Source organism: Scyliorhinus canicula, chromosome 16 (genome assembly GCF_902713615.1).
Source record: "Scyliorhinus canicula chromosome 16, sScyCan1.1, whole genome shotgun sequence".
NCBI lineage: Eukaryota > Metazoa > Chordata > Chondrichthyes > Carcharhiniformes > Scyliorhinidae > Scyliorhinus > Scyliorhinus canicula.
Genome location: NC_052161.1, coordinates 88,343,734 through 88,364,453, shown reverse-complemented (window position 1 = coordinate 88,364,453; position 20,720 = coordinate 88,343,734). Strand labels below are relative to the sequence as shown.

At 51.1% G+C, this 20,720-nt stretch overlaps 1 protein-coding gene across 9 annotated transcripts in view; it reads left to right on the top strand.

The window, feature by feature from the left end:
- Positions 1-3,031: 3,031 nt before the first annotated feature.
- The window catches only part of LOC119950801 (transmembrane cell adhesion receptor mua-3-like), a 113,751-nt gene continuing 96,062 nt past the window's right edge, over positions 3,032-20,720 (top strand). For 7 of the 9 annotated variants that reach the window (XM_038773593.1, XM_038773590.1, XM_038773592.1 and 4 more), the window contains exons 1-9: positions 3,032-3,207; positions 3,368-3,526; positions 3,681-3,836; positions 3,930-4,079; positions 5,292-5,444; positions 5,891-6,043; positions 8,280-8,435; positions 9,640-9,792; positions 10,995-11,159. In XM_038773593.1, the coding sequence (XP_038629521.1) occupies positions 3,081-3,207; positions 3,368-3,526; positions 3,681-3,836; positions 3,930-4,079; positions 5,292-5,444; positions 5,891-6,043; positions 8,280-8,435; positions 9,640-9,792; positions 10,995-11,159 (1,372 nt within the window). In that variant the 5' untranslated portion in view covers positions 3,032-3,080. The remainder of the gene's footprint in view (positions 3,208-3,367; positions 3,527-3,680; positions 3,837-3,929; positions 4,080-5,291; positions 5,445-5,890; positions 6,044-8,279; positions 8,436-9,639; positions 9,793-10,994; positions 11,160-20,720) is intronic. The other 2 variants (XM_038773588.1, XM_038773587.1) reach the window with 2 other exon arrangements.

Here is a 20,720-nt window from a genome sequence, read left to right as displayed (position 1 = left end):
GAAGTCCAGCGGCTGCTTCGGGAGGGTATCATCGAGGCCAGCAACAGCCCTTGGAGAGCCCAGGTGGTAGTGGTTAAGACCGGGGAGAAGCACAGGATGGTCGTGGACTACAGCCAGACCATCAACCGGTACACGCAGCTCGACGCGTACCCCCTCCCCCGCATTTCTGATATGGTCAATCAGATTGCACAGTACCGGGTCTTCTCTACTATTGACCTGAAATCCGCCTACCACCAGCTCCCCATCCGTAAATCGGACCGTCCCTACACTGCCTTTGAGGCGGACGGTCGTCTGTACCAATTTCTGAGGGTTCCCTGCGGCGTCACGAATGGGGTCTCGGTCTTTCAGCGAGAAGTTGACCGGTACGGATTGCAGGCCACCTTCCCGTACCTCGACAATGTCACCATCTGCGGCCATGACCAGCAGGACCATGATGCCAACCTTTATAAATTCCTCCACACCGCATCTCTCCTTAATCTCACGTACAAAAAGGAGAAATGCGTGTTCCGCACAGACCGCTTAGCCATCCTTGGCTACGTAGTCCAAAACGGACTACTGGGGCCTGATCCCGACCGCATGCGCCCCCTCATGGAGCTCCCAATTCCCCACTGCCCCAAGGCCCTCAAACGCTGCCTTGGGTTTTTCTCTTATTACGCCCAGTGGGTCCCGCAATACGCAGACAAGGCCCGGCCACTTATCCAGTCCACACATTTTCCCCTCTCGGCCGAGGCACAACAGGCCTTCGCCTGCATTCGATCGGACATAGCCAGGGCGGGGATGCACGCCGTAGACGAGACTCTGCCTTTCCAAGTAGAGAGCGACGCTTCAGATGTCGCCCTTGCCACTGTCGCTGAATGTCGCTGAATCAGGCCGGCAGACCCGTGGCATTCTTTTCACGCACCCTCCACGCCTCCGAAATTCGGCATTCCTCTGTCGAAAAGGAAGCCCAGGCAATCGTTGAAGCGGTGCGGCACTGGAGGCATTACCTGGCCGGCAGGAGATTCACTCTCCTCACTGACCAACGGTCGGTAGCCTTCATGTTCAACAACACGCAGCGGGGCAAGATCAAGAATGACAAAATCTTGCGGTGGAGAATCGAGCTCTCCACCTTTAACTACGAGATCTTGTATCGTCCCGGCAAGCTCAACGAGCCTCCAGACGCCCTCTCCCGAGGTACATGTGCCAGTGCACAAGTGAACCAGCTCCGTGCCTTGCACGGCAGCCTTTGCCATCCGGGGATCACCCGCTTGTACCATCTGATCAAAGCACGCAATCTGCCCTACTCCGTCGAGGAAGTACGGACAGTCACCAGAGACTGCCAGATCTGTGCGGAGTGCAAGCCGCACTTCTACCGGCCAGATCGCGCGCGCCTGGTGAAAGCATCCCGCCCCTTTGAACGCCTCAGCGTGGACTTCAAAGGGCCCCTTCCCTCTACCGACCGCAACACCTACATCCTTAGTGTGGTCGATGAATTTTCTAGGTTCCCCTTTGCCCTCCCATGCCCAGATATGACGTCTGCCACCGTCATCAAGGCCCTGGATTCCATTTTCGCCCTGTTCGGTTTCCCCGACTATATCCACAGTGACAGGGGATCCTCATTCATGAGCGATGAGCTGCGTCAGTTCCTGCTCAGCAGGGGTATCGCCTCCAGCAGGACGACCAGCTACAACCCCCGGGGAAACGGGCAGGTAGAGAGGGAGAACGGGACGGTATGGAGGGCCGTCCAGCTGGCCCTACGGTCCAGGAACCTCCCAGCCGCTCGCTGGCAGCAGGTCCTCCCTGACGCGCTCCATTCCATTCGGTCGCTACTGTGCACCGCAACTAACAGTACACCCCATGAACGTGTTTTTGCCTTCCCTAGGAAGTCCACATCCGGAGTGTCGCTCCCGACTTGGCTCACGACTCCGGGCCCAGTCCTTCTCCGTAGGCATGTACGGCACCACAAGGCGGAACCCCTGGTGGACAAAGTACGCCTTCTCCACGCCAACCCTCAGTATGCCTACGTGGAGTTCCCCGACGGCCGCCAGGACACAGTCTCGCTCCGGGACCTGGCTCCCTCAGGTGCCGATCCCATGCCCACACCCCTTCCTGCGCCAACCCCAGCGCCCCCCTATTCGTCCCCATCAGGTCCATCCCTCATCCCCCTGCCCACCCTGGAGGACATGGAAGATTTTGGCTTGCTCTCGGAGTCATCCCGCCAGCAGCCAGCACCAACACCGCCAGCACCTGCACCATCGGGGCCATCACCGCCTGTGCCGACGTCACCACCACAGCTACGCCGATCACAGCGGAACGTCCGACCACCGATTCGGCTCAACCTGTAACCTGCTAACCGGATGGACTCTTGATTTTCCTTGTTGGACCCTCTTGTAAATAGCATCCTTTGTATTAGAGTTACATGTCACCCCCGCCGGACTCATTTTTTACAGGGGGTGAATGTGGTAAGATAACCACTGTAGTTATGTGTACTGCAGTAGGGGGATGTATGCCTGTACCTGTAATACAGGTTCCTCCGGTCAGACCCTACCGGCTAGCTCCGCCCACAGGGAGCTTGTGTATAAATATGTATGAGAGCTGCTCAGACCCTCAGTCTACAGTTGCGGATGGAGGGACAACATCGTACAGCAATAAAGCCTCTATTGTACTAGTCTCTCGGCTTTGAGTATAATTGTTAGCGCCACAGTCTATCTATCCATCTCTTTCTCTGTCTCTCTGTCTATCTCTATGTCTCTCTCCAACTCTCTCTTTTCGTCTCCCTCTCCGTCCCTCTCTCTGGTTCACTCTCCGCTTCTTCTCCGTCTTTCACTCCAGCTCTCTCTTTCTCTCTCAAGCAGTCTCTCTTCTGTCCATCTCTCACTCTCTGTCCCTCTCTTTCTTTCTCTCTGTCCCTCTCACTCTCTCTGTCTCTCTGTTCCCGTCTCTGTCTAACTCTTTATCTCTCTCGCTTTGTCCCTCTATCCGTCGCTCTCTCTATGTCTGTCCCCATCTCAGCTGTCTCCAACCTTAACCAATCTCGTGATTTCATAGATTGGACTGCCAAGAAGTGTCCTGATACATCCAGTCTGGATCGTGTGTGCAGGATGAACCACAGTCAGCCCTGTCAGGATGAGGAGGATTGTGGCAAGTGGATGCAGTGTTGTGAGACTTCCTGTGGCAGAAGATGTGTCCACTCCTTCATGGGACAGCAGCACAGTCCGAAATTCTCAGGTAAGAGAACATGGTCAACCTGACCCAGCAAAGTATCAACTGTGTCTCAACAAAGATGAATGAAAAGACAGTGCCAGCTGACTGGAGCTGATAATGCAGCATGCTGATGTTGAGATCCTCGCTCCCATCCAATTCTCACCTCTGTCTCTCCTTTCTCCAGATCTGACAGCAGGGCACTGTCCTGCCCCACACCGCCTGTCCACAATGTGTGAGCTGAGGTACGGGGAGCTGTGTGAAGATGACGACGATTGTTATGCCTGGCAGACCTGCTGTAACACCACCTGTGGCAGACGGTGTGTCCATGTGTTCCATGGCAAGGGTAAGTAATCAATCGAGACACTCGCTCCCCTCCTAGATGCTACTCATTAGCGATGGAGGTTACAAGGGGACTGGAAGAACCAGTGGGGTGAGTGGGAAGCGACGTCCAGATTAGACACATCAAATTGAGCCGTGTATCACTGTTCACTCTACAGGTGGTGACCGGAGATGCCCAGAATCTTCTCGACTGACTCACATCTGCACAATGAGCTTCAACACCCAGTGTCACAATGACAGCGACTGTGATGGTTGGCAGACTTGCTGCAATTCCAGCTGTGGAAACAGATGTGTCCCCAAGTTCCTGACCGGATGTAAGAAATCGCTCAGCTTTCCTCTGTATTTAACCACACGCTGTCGCTGTCCTGTCACTCTTTGATGGAGTGTTTGATCTTTGTGTCTTCCAGCTACCCAATGTCCTGCTTCCAGCCGTTTGGACAACTTCTGTGAACTGAAGCTCGGAGATGTGTGTGAGAGTGACGCTGACTGCTTGGCCTGGTCCTCGTGCTGTGATGCCGAGTGTGGAAAGAGATGTGTTCCTCGCTTCTTCATGTCCCGTGAGTGGTTCAGAGGGTTTGTGGTGCTTGGAGTCTATTCATGGAGCTCTGAGTTCATCACCAGCTGGGAAGGGAGTGTGCGAGTGGCAGTGAGCGTGTATCGGTTTGTGCGTGTGTCGGAGCGTGCGTGTGTCAGAGCGTGCGTGTCTCGGGGCGTGCGTGCGTCGGAGCGTGCGTGCGTTGGGGCGTGCGTGTGTCAGAGCGTGTGTGTTTGTGTTTGTGTCTGTGTGCATGCATGTGCATGTGAGAGACTGAATGTGAGAGATGAGGCTAACTCAGCATAGAGCGGTGTTAGATTACTGGACCAGAATTCAACTTTAGTTATGATACTGGATGTGAACCACCAAAAATATTTGAATTTGTAAAAGTGTGTGGAAAGGATATGCCCTCTCAGCAAGTACCTTTTATGTGAAAACAAATTAATTTAAACACAGAATTAACATCAAAGGAATAGCTTTACAATTAACATGTAAATACTTCTTAAATAAAAGAAAATCTTTAACTTACTATCTGAACCTGCCACGAACTTGAATTGAGCAACCCAATCCAAATCAAATGCCACTGCCAAATAAAGTTAATGAAACAGGTTACTTGCTCATCTGTGCAGACTTTTAAAGAGAGAGAGAAAAACCCTTTTCAGGAACAACCAAATAATCCTTCTGTCTTGTCAGACACGAATCCCATGGCAAACCGCTGTTCCACTTAAAATATTCTAGTAGATTTCAAACTACAGTCAGATCTGGCTCCTCCAATTAATGACGTTCTCTGTAACCCATTAAGATGCCCCAGTACCAGACTAGTTGGACTAAATACTGACCCTCACATTATCTATCTCACAGGGAACCAGCCAAAATATAAACATCATTCTATTAAACTTTTATCTGTGACCAACAAAGTGGTTTGAATAAATGATTCCCTCACCTTATGACTCCTTAATTACAGCTTTAGGAGACACACAGCCTGTATTTTGAACCAGGGTTCTTAATAATATTACTGCAAAAGATTGCAAATACAATGTATATAAACATTTCTACATTAATCAGACTGGCGATGGAACCTGTTGCCGAGCTGTTTCACCCCTGACTCCAATTAAAGATGTGCGACTTCATTCGTCATTAATGTGTTCCTGAAGGAAACCACTTTGCTTGGATTCTCCTGAGGGATCTCTCCATAATTGGTTTTCCTGACTGATCTCCGATTTCTGTATTCCAGGGGATGATACCTGTCCAGCGCCCCACCGTCTCACCCCAATGTGTGATCTGAAACTTGGAGACCAGTGCAGCGGAGATGATGATTGTGATGCTTGGCAGACCTGTTGTGACACCAAATGTGGAAAAGTCTGTATTACCAGCTTCATGGATGACGGTAAGCATGGAAATAGCAGAGCATGGGGATAAGGAAGAAAGTAAACAAAGAAGAGAGGGCAAGAGAGAGACAATGAGATAGTTTGAAGCAGAATAAGAGAAAAAATGAAGCAGAATATGGCAGAAATTGACACTCAGCAAATAAGAGAGAGTTATAGCGACAGAGAGAGAGGGAGAGCGAGACACACTGACAAAAAGGAAAGAGAAACAGACAATGTGAGGGAGAGACAAAAGAATGCTTTAATCAAAACAAAATGTGACGTACTGATGAAGAGAGTGTGAAACAGTGCAGCACTCCTTCGATATGGTCCTCTGACTGTGTGATACAGTCTCTGTATTGATCGTCAGACAGTACAGCATTCCCTCAGTACTCTCTTTCCAACTGTAACCCCTGTTTTGCTGTGTGTAACTCCCTCCACCTTTAACTCACAACTTTTTCTCATGCAGATGAAGGAGATGAATGTCCCGACTCATACCGAGCGAGGAGGATCTGTGCCAGCAACTCGAGTGAATCTTGTAATGATGATGAGGACTGCAGTTCCTGGAAGCAGTGCTGTGATATCGGCTGTGGGAAGAAGTGTGTCTACTCTCGCTGGCACAGTAAGGACAATCCACAAAAAACTCACTGCACAACACAATTTAACTTTGACTGACAAACAATAACAGAAGAGAGCTGCAGGATCTGTCCAAAGGAACAGGCCCCAGGATATAGACCCCTGTGTACGACACAATACCAAGCTCCAGGACTCTGTGTACAATTGGTCACAGACCATGGGCGGGATTCTGCGGGAATCGGCAGGGCGGGCATCTCCGGCGCGAAGGAGGGGCGTGAACCACTCCGGCGTCGGGCCACCCCGAAGGTACAGAATCCGCTGCAACTTCAAGGCGAGGCCAGCACAGGAGTGGTTTGCGCCGTGCCGGCCGGCACGCAACAGGTTTGGCATCACGGCAACCGGCGACGAAGGGCCTCCGCCTGCCGGAGCGAGTTGGCGCATGCGTGGGAACGCCAGCGTATGCTGGCGTCATCCCAGCGCATGCGCAGGCTGGGTTCATCTCCACGTCGGCCATCGCTGAGATCCACAGCAGCCTGACGCGGAGGAATAGAGTGTCCCCGCGGCACAGGCCCGTCCGTGGATCGGTGAGCCCCGATTGTGGGCCAGGTCACCATGGAGGCACCTTTCGGGGCCAGATCCCCCGAGGAGCCCGGAGGCCGTCCGCGCGGCCAGGCTCCGCCGGTAAGTACCTCTTGTAATTTACGCCGGCGGGACCGGCCTAAAATGGGCAGCCATGCGGCCCAAATGCACGGCACCGGAGAATTCGGCAGCCGGCGGGTGCAGGATTCATGCCGTCCCCCAGCGATTCCCCGACCCGGCGGTGGTGCGGAGATTCCACCCCTTGTGTCTAATTGCTCACAAATTCCAGGGTCCTGTGACTGATTGGTCACATGACCAGCGGCTATGTGTCTGATTGGTCACATACCCCAGGGCCCTGGTGACCTGATAGAGGTCCACAAGATTATGAGGGGCATGGATAGAGTGCATGGGCAGGCACTCTTTCCCAGGGAAGGGGTCAGTCACCAGGGTGCATCCGTTTAAAGTCCATGTGGCAAAGTTTAGAGGAGATGTGAGAGGCAGTTTTTTTCCGCAGAAAGTGGCGAGTACCTGGAACGCATTGCCAGGGGAGGTTGTGGAAGCAGATACATTAATGTCGTTCAAATGGCATCTTGGCAAACACATGGATAGGGTGGGGATAGAGGGATAGAGCACAAGGAAGTACTAAGGGTTTTGGTATCATGACCGGTACAGGTTTGGAGGGCCGAAGGGCTTATTCCTGTGCTGTATTGTTTTTTGTTCTTTGTCTGTGGCCTTGTGTTTGATTGGTGACATGATCCAGGGATATGTGTGTGATTGGTCACATTGTCTGTTGCCTTGTGTCTCGTTGCTCACCTGATGAAATGTCCTACGTGTCCTGTATCTGGTCACATGCTGCAGCCTCGTTAACTGATTGGTCACGTGTTGTTTTAGGCCAGAATTGTCCACCACCTCTCTCCACTTCACCCAAGGACACGCTCAGTAGATATTGAGAATGGTTCACCCATAATCCTCTATTCGCTGTCCTGCATTTTGTCCAACATTTACCAACACAACTTAAGTTGCCTGGGTCCTGAATTCTGGAATTCCCTCCTTTTATAAAAAATATTTTTTTCAAAAAATTTTGGGTGCCCAATTATTTTTTTCCAATTAGGGGGCAATTTAGCGTGGCCAATCCTCCTAACCTGGACATCTTTGGGTTGTGGGGGTGATACCCATGCAGACACGGGGAGAATGTGCAAACTCCACATGGACAGTGACCCTGGGCCGGGATTTAAACCTGAGTCCTCAGTGCCATAGGTAGCAGTGCTAACCACTGTGACATGGCCGTCCCTGGAATTCCCTCCATAACTGCCTCTGCAGTTCTTTCCTCCTTTAAGAAATTCCTTATAAACTGAGTTCTTTAACTAATCTTTTTGTCACCTCGCCCTAATATCTCCTCAATTATCAACACAAAGAAAAGCTGGATTGAACCTGAGCGGACAGCACACCAAGAGGCCATTCTGACCTTCATGTCTGTTCCAGGTCTTTGAAAGAATTGTCCAATTTGTCTCTCTCCTGCTCTTCAGTATCTCAAAGGCCTTGAAATTCTTCCAAAAGTGGGCAATGGGCATTTGAACACAACCTTCCAGCTCACGCTGAAGCAGTGATTTATAAAATGTTTGAGGAGGAATCTTTAGCTTTTGTACTTTGTACCTGTGTTTATAAAGGGCCAGTTAATGATCTCTTTCTGTCTTCCGATAAAGAAGAGAGCGATCAGTGTCCATCCAGCAGCTCACTGAGCAAAGTTTGCAGCTTGAAGCTCGGAGATGAATGTGAGGAAGATGCGGACTGTGACCATTGGCAGATGTGCTGCGATGCTGGCTGTGGAAAGAGATGTGTCTTCAAGTTCTTCAAAGGAGGTGAGGAATTCCACAGAGTGGATAATGAGGAGTCAGTACAGTGTGGGGGGAACTGAGAATTCATGACAGTGTGGGGAAAGTGAGGAGCCATTACAGTGTGGGGGGAGTGAGGAGTCATTGCTGTTTGGGGAAAGTGAGGACTCATTACAGTACGGGGGAATAAGGTGTCATTACAGTGTGGGGGAGGTGAGAATTCATTTACAGTGTGGATGAGTGACCAAGTGACCAAGCTATCTGGGTGTGACCATGTGACCAGTGAGACACAGTGAGTTCAGTGTGGGGGGGATAGTGAGGATTCATGATTGGGGGGAGTAAGGAATAATTTCAGCGTGGGGGAGATTGAGGAATCGTTACTGTGTGGTGGGAGTGAGGAGTCGCTCCAGTGTGGGTGAGTGAGGCGTCATGACAGTGTGGGGGAGATTGAGAATTTATTACAGTGTGGGGGGAGTGAGAATTCATCAGTGTGGGGGGGACGTCAGGGGTCATTATAGTATGGAGGGACTGAGAATTCATTACAGTGTGGGGTGACTTAGAATTTATTACAGTGTGGAGGGAGTGAGAATTCATTAGTGTGTGGGGAAGTCAGGAGTCATTACAGTGTGGGGGAGTGATGAGTCATTGCAACGTGGTGGGTGTGAGAATTCATTATAGCGTGGGGGGAGTGAAATTTATTTGTGTGCGGAGAAGTCAGGAGTCATTACATTGTGGGGAGAGTGAGGGGTGTGGGGGGAGTGAGGAGTCATTGCAGTGTGGTGGAACTGAGAATTCATTACAGTGTGGGGGGGAAATCTGTTGTCATTACACTGTAGAAGGAGCTTTACTCTGTATCTTTCCCTTTGCTGGAGCTTTCCTGGGAATATTTGAATGTTACATAGAACATAGAACAGTCCAGCACAGAACAGGCCCTTCGGCCCTCAATGTTGTGCCGAGCCATGATCACCCTACTCAAACCCACGTATCCACCCTATACCCGTAACCCAACAACCTCCCCCTTAATCCTACTTTTTATTAGGACACTACGGGCAATTTAGCATGGCCAATCCACCTAACCCGCACATCTTTGGACTTGTTACAATTGAGATTCAATTGAGTTACAATTGGACTTGTTACAATGTTACAATTGAGATTCACTCTACATACCTGCAGAAAAGGTACCTGAGATTTGATACATATTTAAGCCAATCTGCTTGTTGTTTCCTAACAGAGAATGGCAGCTGCCCGGCTCCCAGCCGCCTGCGACCCATGTGTGATGTAAATTACGGAAAAGATTGTGAGGATAACGATGACTGTGATTTGTGGTTAACGTGCTGCGATGCTGGCTGTGGGAAAAGATGTGTGCATCGCGCTTTCAGAGACGGTAAGAGGGACAAACTGTCCCAGCAACCTCATATTGAATAGTTCCAGTTCATACATAGGGGGAGATGGTGACATAATGGTAACGTCGCTGTACTCGTAATCCAGAGACCCAGAAGAATGATCAGGGAAAATGGGTTTTAATCCCTCCATGGCAACTGGTGGAATTTGAATTGAATTCATAAATCTGGAATCTAAAACTATGATATAACTATCATTGATTACATAAAAACACATCCGATTCACTAACGCCCCTCAGAGAGGGAAATCTGCTATCCTTATCTGGTCTGGAACGAACTCACAATAAAACATATACTTCAACATTAAGACAACAAGCTTTCTTAAGACACAAGGAACAACACAACCACCACCTTCTCAGGGCAATTAGGGATCGGCAATTAATGCCAACAACCCATTCAAGAATAAAGATTTCTTCAATTCCCAGCTGGAGCTGCTCAGTTCAGTTTGGATCCTGGAGATTTCTCATTCGATCAGATCATGGCTGATCTCATTGTGGCCTCAGCTTCACCTTGCTGTCTACCCCGCCCATACCCTTTGACTCCCTTGCTGATCAAAACTCTATTTAACTCGACCTTGAATACATTCAATGACCCAGCCTGTGCTGCTTTCTGGAGAAGTAAATTCTACAGCCTCACACCCCACACAGAGAATGAAATTATCCTGATCGCCAGTCGTCAAGTCATAGTCTTTCCCCGTGAGGGGGAAACATCATCCCAGCATCCACCCTGACAGGCCCCATCAGGATCTTGTATTTTTCAATAAGATCATCTCTCATTCTTCTGAATCCAATGGAGACAGACCCAAACTGCTCAACCTTTCTTCATAAGCTAATCCTCCCTCCATCCCAGGAATCAGTCAAGCCAGCCCTCTCTGAATGGCTCTGAATATAATTTAAGTAATTCCTTAAGTACGGAGACCAAAATCATGCACAGTACTCCAGATGTGGTCACTTTGCAACCTGTACAACTGGAGCAAAACTTCACTCATTTTAAATAGATTCCTCTTGAAATGAAAGGCAATGTTCCATTTGTCTGGCATTTCCTCAAATTTAGAATCATCATCCTTGTTTTCAAATCCCTCCTTGGACTGTCACCCTCTCTCCCTGTCCCTGGAATCTCTAAGATTCTTGGTATTTTAGTTGTTGATTTGCAAATCTTGCCTCTCGTTGCATTCTCATTTTTAAAGCAGGGAAGAGTAACAGGGAATGTCCAGAACTTTCCACGACGCAACACATCTGTGACAAGGGGGAGGCGGAGAAGTGTGAGAGAGACGAGGATTGCACAGGCTGGAAAAAGTGCTGTCAAGTCGGAGATTGTGGGAAACGATGTGTCTACACCTTCCACAAGAAGGGTGAGAACAATACTGGGAGGATCTGTAAAAGTTTAGAGTTTGTGAGAGGGGAGAGGGTGACTTAGAGGGGACAGGGTGAGTGAGAGAAGATGGAGTTGAGCAGGACAGTGATAGTGTGAACGCGGAGAGTGGACAGGGCACATGGAAAAGGGGAGATGGAATTTGGGAGAGGGTAGATGACGTGTGAGAGAGGGCACATGATAGAGGGGAGAGGGCAGGTGAGACAGTGGGGAGTGTGCCTGAACAAGCAGAGAACTCGTGAGAGAGGACGCATGAGAGAGGACAGTTGCATGAGAGAGTTGGAAAATGGTTGATATAGACTCAGTTGTTGAGTATATTCATGACTGAGATGGATTGATGTTTGGACTCTGAATGGAATCAAGTGAAATATAGAGGAGGCAGGATTATTGGAGTTAAGCTTTTCATTCAGTTATGAATCTTATTGAATGGCGGAGCAGATAGGAGGGGCCGAATGGCCTCTTCCTCCTCCTATTCCTTATGTTGTGACCATTGTCTCTCTCCAGAATCAGTTCAATTTGACACCCAAAATGTTCTTGTGTCTACAGAGGAGGCCTTTGAATGCCCAGCAGAATCGCGACTCACTCCCATTTGTCAGATGAAACTGGGAAATCGATGTTCCAGCGATGATGATTGTGATATTTGGCAGAGCTGTTGTGAGGCTGGATGTGGGAACAGATGTGTGATGAAGCTCAAGTTTGAAGGTAAGGAATATGGACTGTCCAAACCTCACCTGCCTGGTTCTCTTACCTCCAGACTCGAGATTTACACTGTATGTCACCCTATGCTGTCCTGTGTTGGGAGTCTTTGATGATGTTAAGACACCCTGGGATAGTGCACGGTGAATTAGAGCACTAGGCCCAATACTGCACTCACAGGCCTTCTGGAGAGAGAGAGAGCAATCACACAGGCATTCTGGAGAGATCGACATAGAGAGAGAGAGAGAGGGATAGAACTCACAACAGCATTTCTAGAGAGAGAGAGGCAGACGGCTGTTAGACTCAAAAAAGTAAACCAGGATCAAGCATTGAATACTGTTCATCGGCTTTTTACACTCTTCGCCTGTACCTCCCTGTGGTAAACCACTGTATTGTATTGTACTGTATTGTTACATGTCTCGGCTTGTCCCTGCTGGCTCCGCCTGTGGCTCCTCCCATCGGGCTCATGTATAAAGGTGGCTGGTCTCCGCCTCTGATCCAGTTCGGATCAGAGGCCAGGAGGCTTTATGTTTCGTGCATTAAAGCCTCAGTTACGTTCACCACTCGTCATGTGTTCATTGATGGCATATCAATTTAATACACTAAACATCTAAGATGAATTCATCACTCAAGCCTGATCGCATGGAGCTAGACCCACAGGCAGTCAACACCGCTGCAACATCCGAGAACTGGCTAAGCTGCTTCGAAGCGTACCTCGGATCCTTCACAGAAGACTTCACCGACCTCCAAAAGAAGCGGATCCTCCACGCAAGGGTGAGCCCGCAAGTCTTTCTTCTTATCAGGGACGCCCCCTCGTATACGGAGGCGATAATGCTGCTGAAGGCACACGATGTTAAGTCTGTGAACGAGGTGTGTGCTAGGCACCTTCTTGCCAAGAGACGACAATGCCCTGGGGAGTCACTAGCAAAATTCTTGCGTGCCTTGCCGGTACTCTGGCGGAACTGTGATGCCAGGCGGTATCGGCTACCCAACACATGGAGCTGTTGGTCAGGGACTCTTATGTCGCAGGCATGAAATCAAACTACATCCGCCAGCGATTGCTAGAAGGGAGTACGCTCGGCGTCCCAGAGACAGTGCAACTCTCAAACCCACTGGAGGTGGCCTACCAGAAGATGGAGGCCTACACCTCCGACCTCGCGGCCCCCTCATGGACCTCATGGGCGCCGCCATCAGCCGACCCGCGTGTGGTGCAAACCTGTGCCGCGCTGCAGCGCGCCAACGGCAGACGTCCGAAGTGCTACTTTTGCGGCCAGGGTAATCATCCCGGACAACGCTGCCCTGCACGGAACGCAACTTGCAACAGGTGTGGGAGGAAGGGACACTTTGCGAAAGCCTGCGAGGCCCGATATCTCTCCTTAGAGCTTCTAGGCCCAGCAACGCTGCCTCCTGCCTTTCGGGGCTGCCCCCATCTGCCACGTCACCCGCCATGTGTGACCCATGGGCACCGCCATCTTCGCAGCCATCTTCGATTTCAGCCGCCACATGCGACACATGGGGGCTGCCATCTTTAACGCCATTTTGTACTTCACCCGCCACTCGCGACCCATGGGAGCCGCCATCTTGGGACCACTCCGCAGCCTCACAAGGGGCCTGCTCAGCCAATTATCCGCTACCTCCGCTACCTCTGACCGGGCTACCCATCACCTTCCGAAGCTCGCCTCCATCACGCTCAACCAGCCACGGCCCCATCACCTCACAAAATCGAGGATGACGGTCTGGATCAATGGGCATGAGACGGCCTGCCTTTTCGATTCCGGGAGCACAGACAGCTTCATACACCCAGATATGGTAAGGTGCTGCTCCCTCCCAATCTTACCTGCGACCCAGAAAATCTCCCTGGCTTCCAGATCATGTGCAGTAGAAATCCGGGGGCACTATGTTGCGACCCTTACTGTACAAGGCGTAGAGTACACTAACTTCAAACTCTACGTCCTTCCCCATCTCTGCGCCGCCCTATTACTGGAGTTCGACTTCCAGTGCCACCTCCAAAGCATTACTTTAAAGTTTGGCGGACCCCCGCCCTCCCCTCACCGTCTGTAGCCTCGCGACCCTTAAGGTCGCCCCACCCTCGCTCTTTGATTACCTCACCCCGGACTGTAAGCCTGTCGCTACTAGGAGCAGGCGATACAGTGCCAGGGATAGGACCTTTAACAGGTCGAATGTCCGGCGGCTCCAACGAGACGGGGTCATTGAGGAGAGTAACAGCCCCTGGAGAGCCCAAGTGCTGGTCGTCAAGACTGGGGAGAAGCACCGGTTGGTCATCGACTACAATCAGACCATAACCCGGTACACACAGCTCGATGAGTGCCCCCTCCTCCGGATATCTGACATGGTCAATCAAATTGCGCAGTATCGTGTCTTCTCCACAGTTGACTTGAAGTCCGCATACCACCAGCTCCCTCTCCGGCCGGAGGACCGCCAATACACTGCCTTCGAGACAGATGGCCGCCTCTACCACTTCCTCAGGGTTCCCTTCGGCGTCACCAATGGGATCTCGGTCTTCCAACGAGAAATGTACCGGATGGTTGACCAGTACGGACTGCGGGCCACATTCCCGTCCATAGATAATGTAACCATCTGCGGCATGACCAGCAGGACCATGACGAAAACCTCCAGCACTTCCTCCACACCGCTCAACTCCTGTACCTCACTTACAATAAGGAAAAATGTGTTTTCCGTACAACCCGCCGAGCCATCCTTGGCTACGTTGTGGAAAACGGAGTCCGACGGCCCGACCCCGACCGGATGCGCCCCCTCCTGGAACTCCCCCTCTCCCACTGCCCCAAGGCCCTGAAGATGTGACTAGAGTTCTTCTCCGACTATGCCCAATGGGTCCCCAATTATGTAGACAAGGCCCGTCCACTTATTAAATCCACCGTTTTTCCCCTGATGGCTTTCAACCGTATCAAGGCAGATATTGCCAAAGCCGTGATGCACGCTGTGGATGAGTCCATTCCGTCCCAGGTGGAGAGCGATGCGTCGGACTTTGCGCTGACCGCTACCGTCAACCAGGCGGGCAGGCCCGTGGCTTTCTTCTCCCGTACCCTCCATGACTCCGAAATTCGACACTCCTCCATCGAAAAGGAAGCCCAAGCCATTGTAGAAGCTGTGCGACATTGGAGGCATTATCTGGCCGGCAGGTACCCTATCCCATGGTACATGTGCCAGCGCACAAGGTGACCGACTCCGGGCTCTCCACAATGACCTCTTTCACCCGGGGGTCACCCGTTTTTTTCACTTTATCAAGGCTCGCAACCTGCCTTACTCCATCGAGGATGTCAGGACCGTGACCAGGGACTGCCAGGTCTGCGCAGAGTGCAAACCGCACTTCTATCGGCCAGACAGAGCGCACCTGGTAAAGGCCTCTCGCCCCTTTGGGCGCCTTAGTATCGATTTCAAAGGGCCCCTCCCCTCCACTGATCGTAACGTGTACTTCCTCAACATTGTTGACGAGTACTCAAGATTCCCCTTTGCCATCCCATGCCCTGACATGACCTCTGCCACCGTCACCAAGGCCCAGCCCAGTCTTTTCACCTTATTCGGGTTCCCCACATACATCCATAACGATCGGGGTTCCTCCTTCATGAGCGACGAGTTGCATCAGTTCCTGCTGAGCAAGGGCATCGCCTCCAGCAGGACGACCAGCTACAACCCTTAGGGCAACGGACAGGTGGAGAGGGAGACGCGACGGTCTGGAAGGCCGTTCTCCTGGACCTACGGTCTAGAAGTCTCCCAGTCTCCTGCTGGCAGGAGGTCCTCCCTAATGCAGTCCACTCCATCCGGTCGCTCCTGTGTACTGCCACCAATGAGACTCGTCACGAGCGTATGTTTGCCTTCCCTAGGAAGTTCACCTCCGGGGCCTCGCTCCCGTCCTGGCACACAGTCCCAGGGCCCGTCCTACTCCTGAAGCATGCGAGGAGCCATGAATCAGATCCCCCACATCGAGAAGGTCCTGTTCCTCCATGCCAATCCACAATATGCCTCCATGGCACATCATGACGGGCGACAGGACACAGTCTCCCTTCGGGATTTGGCACCTGCAGGTTCCCCAGCAACCATGTCCACCATCTCCGCCCATACACCGCCCCCCGTCCCCCGCTCCACCGACTCAGCAACTGGGTGAAGAAGAGGGCAACATGCTCCCGGACACGCAGGTGCCCACACCACAGCCGGGACTGAGGCGATCACGGCGGAAGGTCAAGTCCCCAACAGACTTGATCTTTGAGCCCACTTCACCCACGCTGGACTCTTTTTTAACAGGGGGTGAATGTGGTAAACCACTGTATTGTATTGTATTGTTACATGCCTGGGCCTGTCCCTGCTGGCTCTGCCTGTGGCTCCTCCCCTCGGGTTCATGTATAAAGGTATTAAAGCCTCAGTTACGTTCACCACTCGTCGTGTGTTCATTGATGGCATATCGCTCCCGTGTGTACCATACCTCCCATACCTCCACCATTCGGTATCCTTGTTTTCCACCAATAAATATTTGATGACATTATCATCCTGAATGTTTAGGAAGTCTCCTCTTGTGACTTTAGAATTGATAACAGGTCACATCTCCAGGAATTAGCCAACCTAAGACACCTTCATCCAACAGAGGATGGATTAATGGCTGCCACCCTCCCTGTAACAGGCTGGCACCAGTAGCCTGTATTCCTGTGCTTATCAGTTAGCTCACTATGAGGCTCCAGCCAGTTTCACAGCAGCCTTGAAAGCTGCACTAGGCCTTTTTACTTTGAAGACAACAGATGACTTCAAAGACGATAGTGTTTCTAGTGCAATGTCTTTATTGAGCTGAGTGTTACATGGCTGTCACGATAAAGGAGATAAGCCAGCGGAGAAGGCCTCTGTAGGGTGCTCTTTCAGTGGGTCGGTTCAGACTCGATGGGCCGAATGGCCTCCTTCTGCACTGTAGGGATTCTATGATTTTATGTTACTGGTATAAACAAATTATAATACAAGTTATACTTGCGTTTATATAGAGTGAGTATAATACAGATACATGGCCACAATACAGCGTGAATACACAAGGTAGGTGTGTAACAACAGTCCCAGTTTAAAATGTGACATTCTAAAGCAGTCTCATTATCTTTCAGTTAATATATAGTATTGGATAATAATGATCTAAAAAAGTGTACCATTCCAAAGTGCTCACATGCTGTTACAAAGTCTGATTAAAGTAACAGTTTGTTTGTATCCATTGTAAGATAGGCTAGCATGCAATGGGCATCTGTGATTCTGTTCCACGCCCCCCATTGCACCTGCATGCACAATTATTTCAGTTATTGCAAGTGTGAGTGGGGTTTAGGTATTCAAATCACCACCTGTTACCAGGCAGAACCCAGCCATTTCATTCAATTAATTGGCCACCAGCCAATCACTCAATCTAACACAGTACTGTCGCTGTCCTGGGACTGTTTGATGTTGACTGTGCAGTGGTCGCTTTACTCTGTGTCTAGCCCATGCTGTACTTGTCCTCGGTGTGATTGATGGGACAGTGTAGAGGTTTCTTTATTCTATATCTAACCCCGTGCTATGACTGTCCTGTATGTGTTTGATGTGGACAGGAGAGGCATCTTTACTCTGTATTTTACCCTGTAATTTCCTTGTCCTGGGCGTGTTTGTTGGGAACAGTCAAGATGGAGCTTTACTCTGTATCTAACCCCGTGCTGTGGTTGTGGGACATAGAGAATTGAATGGTGTCTGTTGGTCAGGAGTATCAGTGAGTGATGTCAATCTGTGCCTTCCCTACAGGTCACGGAGGGACATGTCCACATTCATCCAGACTGCATTACGTGTGCAAGATGAACTTCACTGCTCCCTGTGAGAATGATGATTCCTGTGGTCACTGGGCATCATGCTGTAAGACGGAGTGTGGGCCGAGATGTGTGCCAGAGTGCCTGGCAAAAAGTAAGTGCGCATGCAAGAGATGGAGAATGGTAAACTGGGTCGTCACGTTGAACAAAATCAGGGCTTATTCGTCAGCCTTAATGCACTCATTGGAGGCTGCAGTGTCAGCCTCGTACCTCCGTGATAGGAGGCTGTGTGGGAGTTGTGTCACGCAGTCAATGGAGGGCACGATTGGTTTGCCTTTGATAAAAGAGGCTGAGGAACAAAAGCATGGGCCCAATTGAAGTCTGATGTGTTAGAGAGTCCTTTACGTAGTCCAATGGTTCTCTGACTAACATCTAAGCAAATCAGAGTGTGAGTCACATATTCTCGGCTGTGTTGAAACGGGCTGGGACTGTCGGACCGTGAGCACATTATCCAGGCACACAATCCCTGGTTGTCAGTAATGAGGGCAGTGCGGAGGAAATGCTGGGGTACAGGGAAGGGTGGTGACAGGGTGGAGTAGAACCAACTGGACTGCTCTTGTGGAGGGTCAGAATGAGCCCGATGGGGCAAGTGGTCTCCTTCTGTGCTGGGACCATTCCATGATTCAGACAGAACTGAGCCTTAACCTCGAGGGCTGATTGTGGGATCTTGCTGTGCGTGCATTACTCATCACATTTCCCAGATTGTAACATTGTGACACTTTAAAGAAAAGTGAACCATTGACCAAAGAGCGTTTTGAAATGTCCCTGATGTGGGGAAAGAGACAGGATCAATGTGAATTCCTCCTTTGCTCTTCAGAACCAACGGACCAGTGCCCCACTGAGGACAGACTTTCCATCTTCTGCCAGATGAGCACCGGAGATTCATGTGAAGAGAACAAGGATTGCGATGCTTTCCACACTTGTTGTGATGCAGACTGCGGCAAGAAATGTATCCCCAAGTGTTTCACAGGAGGTGAGAGAATCGTCCCCACCCACTGTACACTGACCCCCGTCCCGTCAACATAGGTTAGAGTATTGAGTGAATTAACCCGGGTTTCTGCTCCTGCTCTCTTTCCAATAACACCTGGGTTAGGGAATGGGGTGAATCATTCAGTGTTCCTGCTCCTGATCCCTGTCTCGTTACCCTGGATTAGTGAGCTGAGTAAATCAGCCCGGGTTCCTGCTCCTGATCCCTATCCAATAACACCTGGGTTAGGGAGGGGGGTGAATCATTCAGTGTTCCTGCTCCTGATCCCTGTCTAGTTACCCTGGATTAGTGAGGGGAGTAAATCAGCCAGAGTTCCTGCTCCTGATCCCCATCCAATAACACCTGGGTTAGGGAGGGGGTGAATCATTCCGTGTTCCTGCTCCTGACCCCTATCCAATAACACCTGGGTTCGGGAGGGGGTGAATCATTCCGTGTTCCTGCTCCTGATCCCTATCCAATAACACCTGGGTTCGGGAGGGGGTGAATCATTCCGGGTTCCTGCTCCTGACCCCTATCCAATAACACCTGGGTTCGGGAGGGGGTGAATCATTCCGTGTTCCTGCTCCTGTTCGCAGTCCGATGACCCCCCAGTTAGGGAGGTGCAGTGAATCAGCCTGGGTCCCTGCTCCTGATTCCTGTCCAGAGGTCACTGGGTTATGGAGAGGAGAGAATCATCCCAGTTCTCGCTCCTGATCCCTGTCGAGTGACGCTTGGGTTAGGAAAGGGGTGAATGTGCCCAGGGTCCTGCTGCTGATTCCTGTCAAATCCCATGGTTCAGGGAGGTTCATACTCTCCCTCAGGCTCTCCCCCTCCCTCTCCCTCAGGCTCTCCCTCATTCTCCCCTTCATCCTCTCCCTCAGGCTCTCCCTCAGGCTCTCCCTCGTGCTCCCCCTCGTGCTCTCCCTTTGTGCTCTCCCTTGCGCTCTCCCTCACGCTCTCCCTCAGGCTCTCCCTCGCGCTCTCCCTCGCGCTCTCCCTCAGGCTCTCCCTCAGGCTCTCCCTCAGGCTCTCCCTCGTGCTCTCCCTCGCGCTCTCCCTCACGCTCTCCCTCAGGCTCTCCCTCAGGCTCTCCCTCGTGCTCCCCTTCGTGCTTTCCCTCGCGCTCTCCCTCAGGCTCTCCCTCGTGCTCTCCCTCAGTCTCTCCCTCATAAACTCCCTCAGGCTCTCTCTCGCGCTCTCCCTCAGGCTCTCCCTCGCGCTCTCCCTCAGGCTCTCCCTCGCGCTCTCCCTCAGGCTCTCCCTCAGGCTCTCCCTCGCGCTCTCCCTCAGGCTCTCCCTCAGGCTCTCCCTCGTGCTCCCCCTCGTGCTCTCCCTGAGGCTCGTCCTTGTGCTCTCCCTCAGGCTCTCCCTCGTGCTCTCCCTCGTGCTCTCCCTTGCCATCTCCCTCGCTCTCTCCATTGCTCTCACTCTCTCACTCTCACTCACGCCAGTTGTTCTGATGTGAAAAGCCACAGTTTTTACAACGGCGTGGGGGCATGGTCCCCAAAACAGAGAATCCAGCCCCACATCCCTGTTTTTTGCATGGAATCACTCTTGGAGAGAAATATCTTTCCTTTACATGTTACAAATTAAAAATAACAAATAGGGATTTCTGTCTGGTATCCGAGAAAATGTTGGGGTCTGGTCCGGAGTTTGTAATACCACAATCAGATATTTTGTGTGACTGTTAGTCTGCCTCAGGAGATCAGAGTGACCAAAGCTCTGGGACAGGAAGTGTGTTAGGTTCACTGGAGAAAGCGGACACAGAGCAGGATCTAGTTCCCAGTGCTCTTGGGGTTGGGAGGGTCCCACACTGATGAGATGGTTGTGGTGTGATTTTGTCTCCTCTTATATTTCAGTGAATGGAACATGCCCAGTCTCCAGGAGACTCACAATGATGTGTGACATGACACTAGGAAATGATTGCAGCAACGACACCCAATGTGACATCTGGCAGATGTGCTGCAAAACCAGCTGTGGGGCGAAATGTGTCCCAACATTCATCAACAAATGTGAGCATCAGTTACAGAGCAGCAGACAC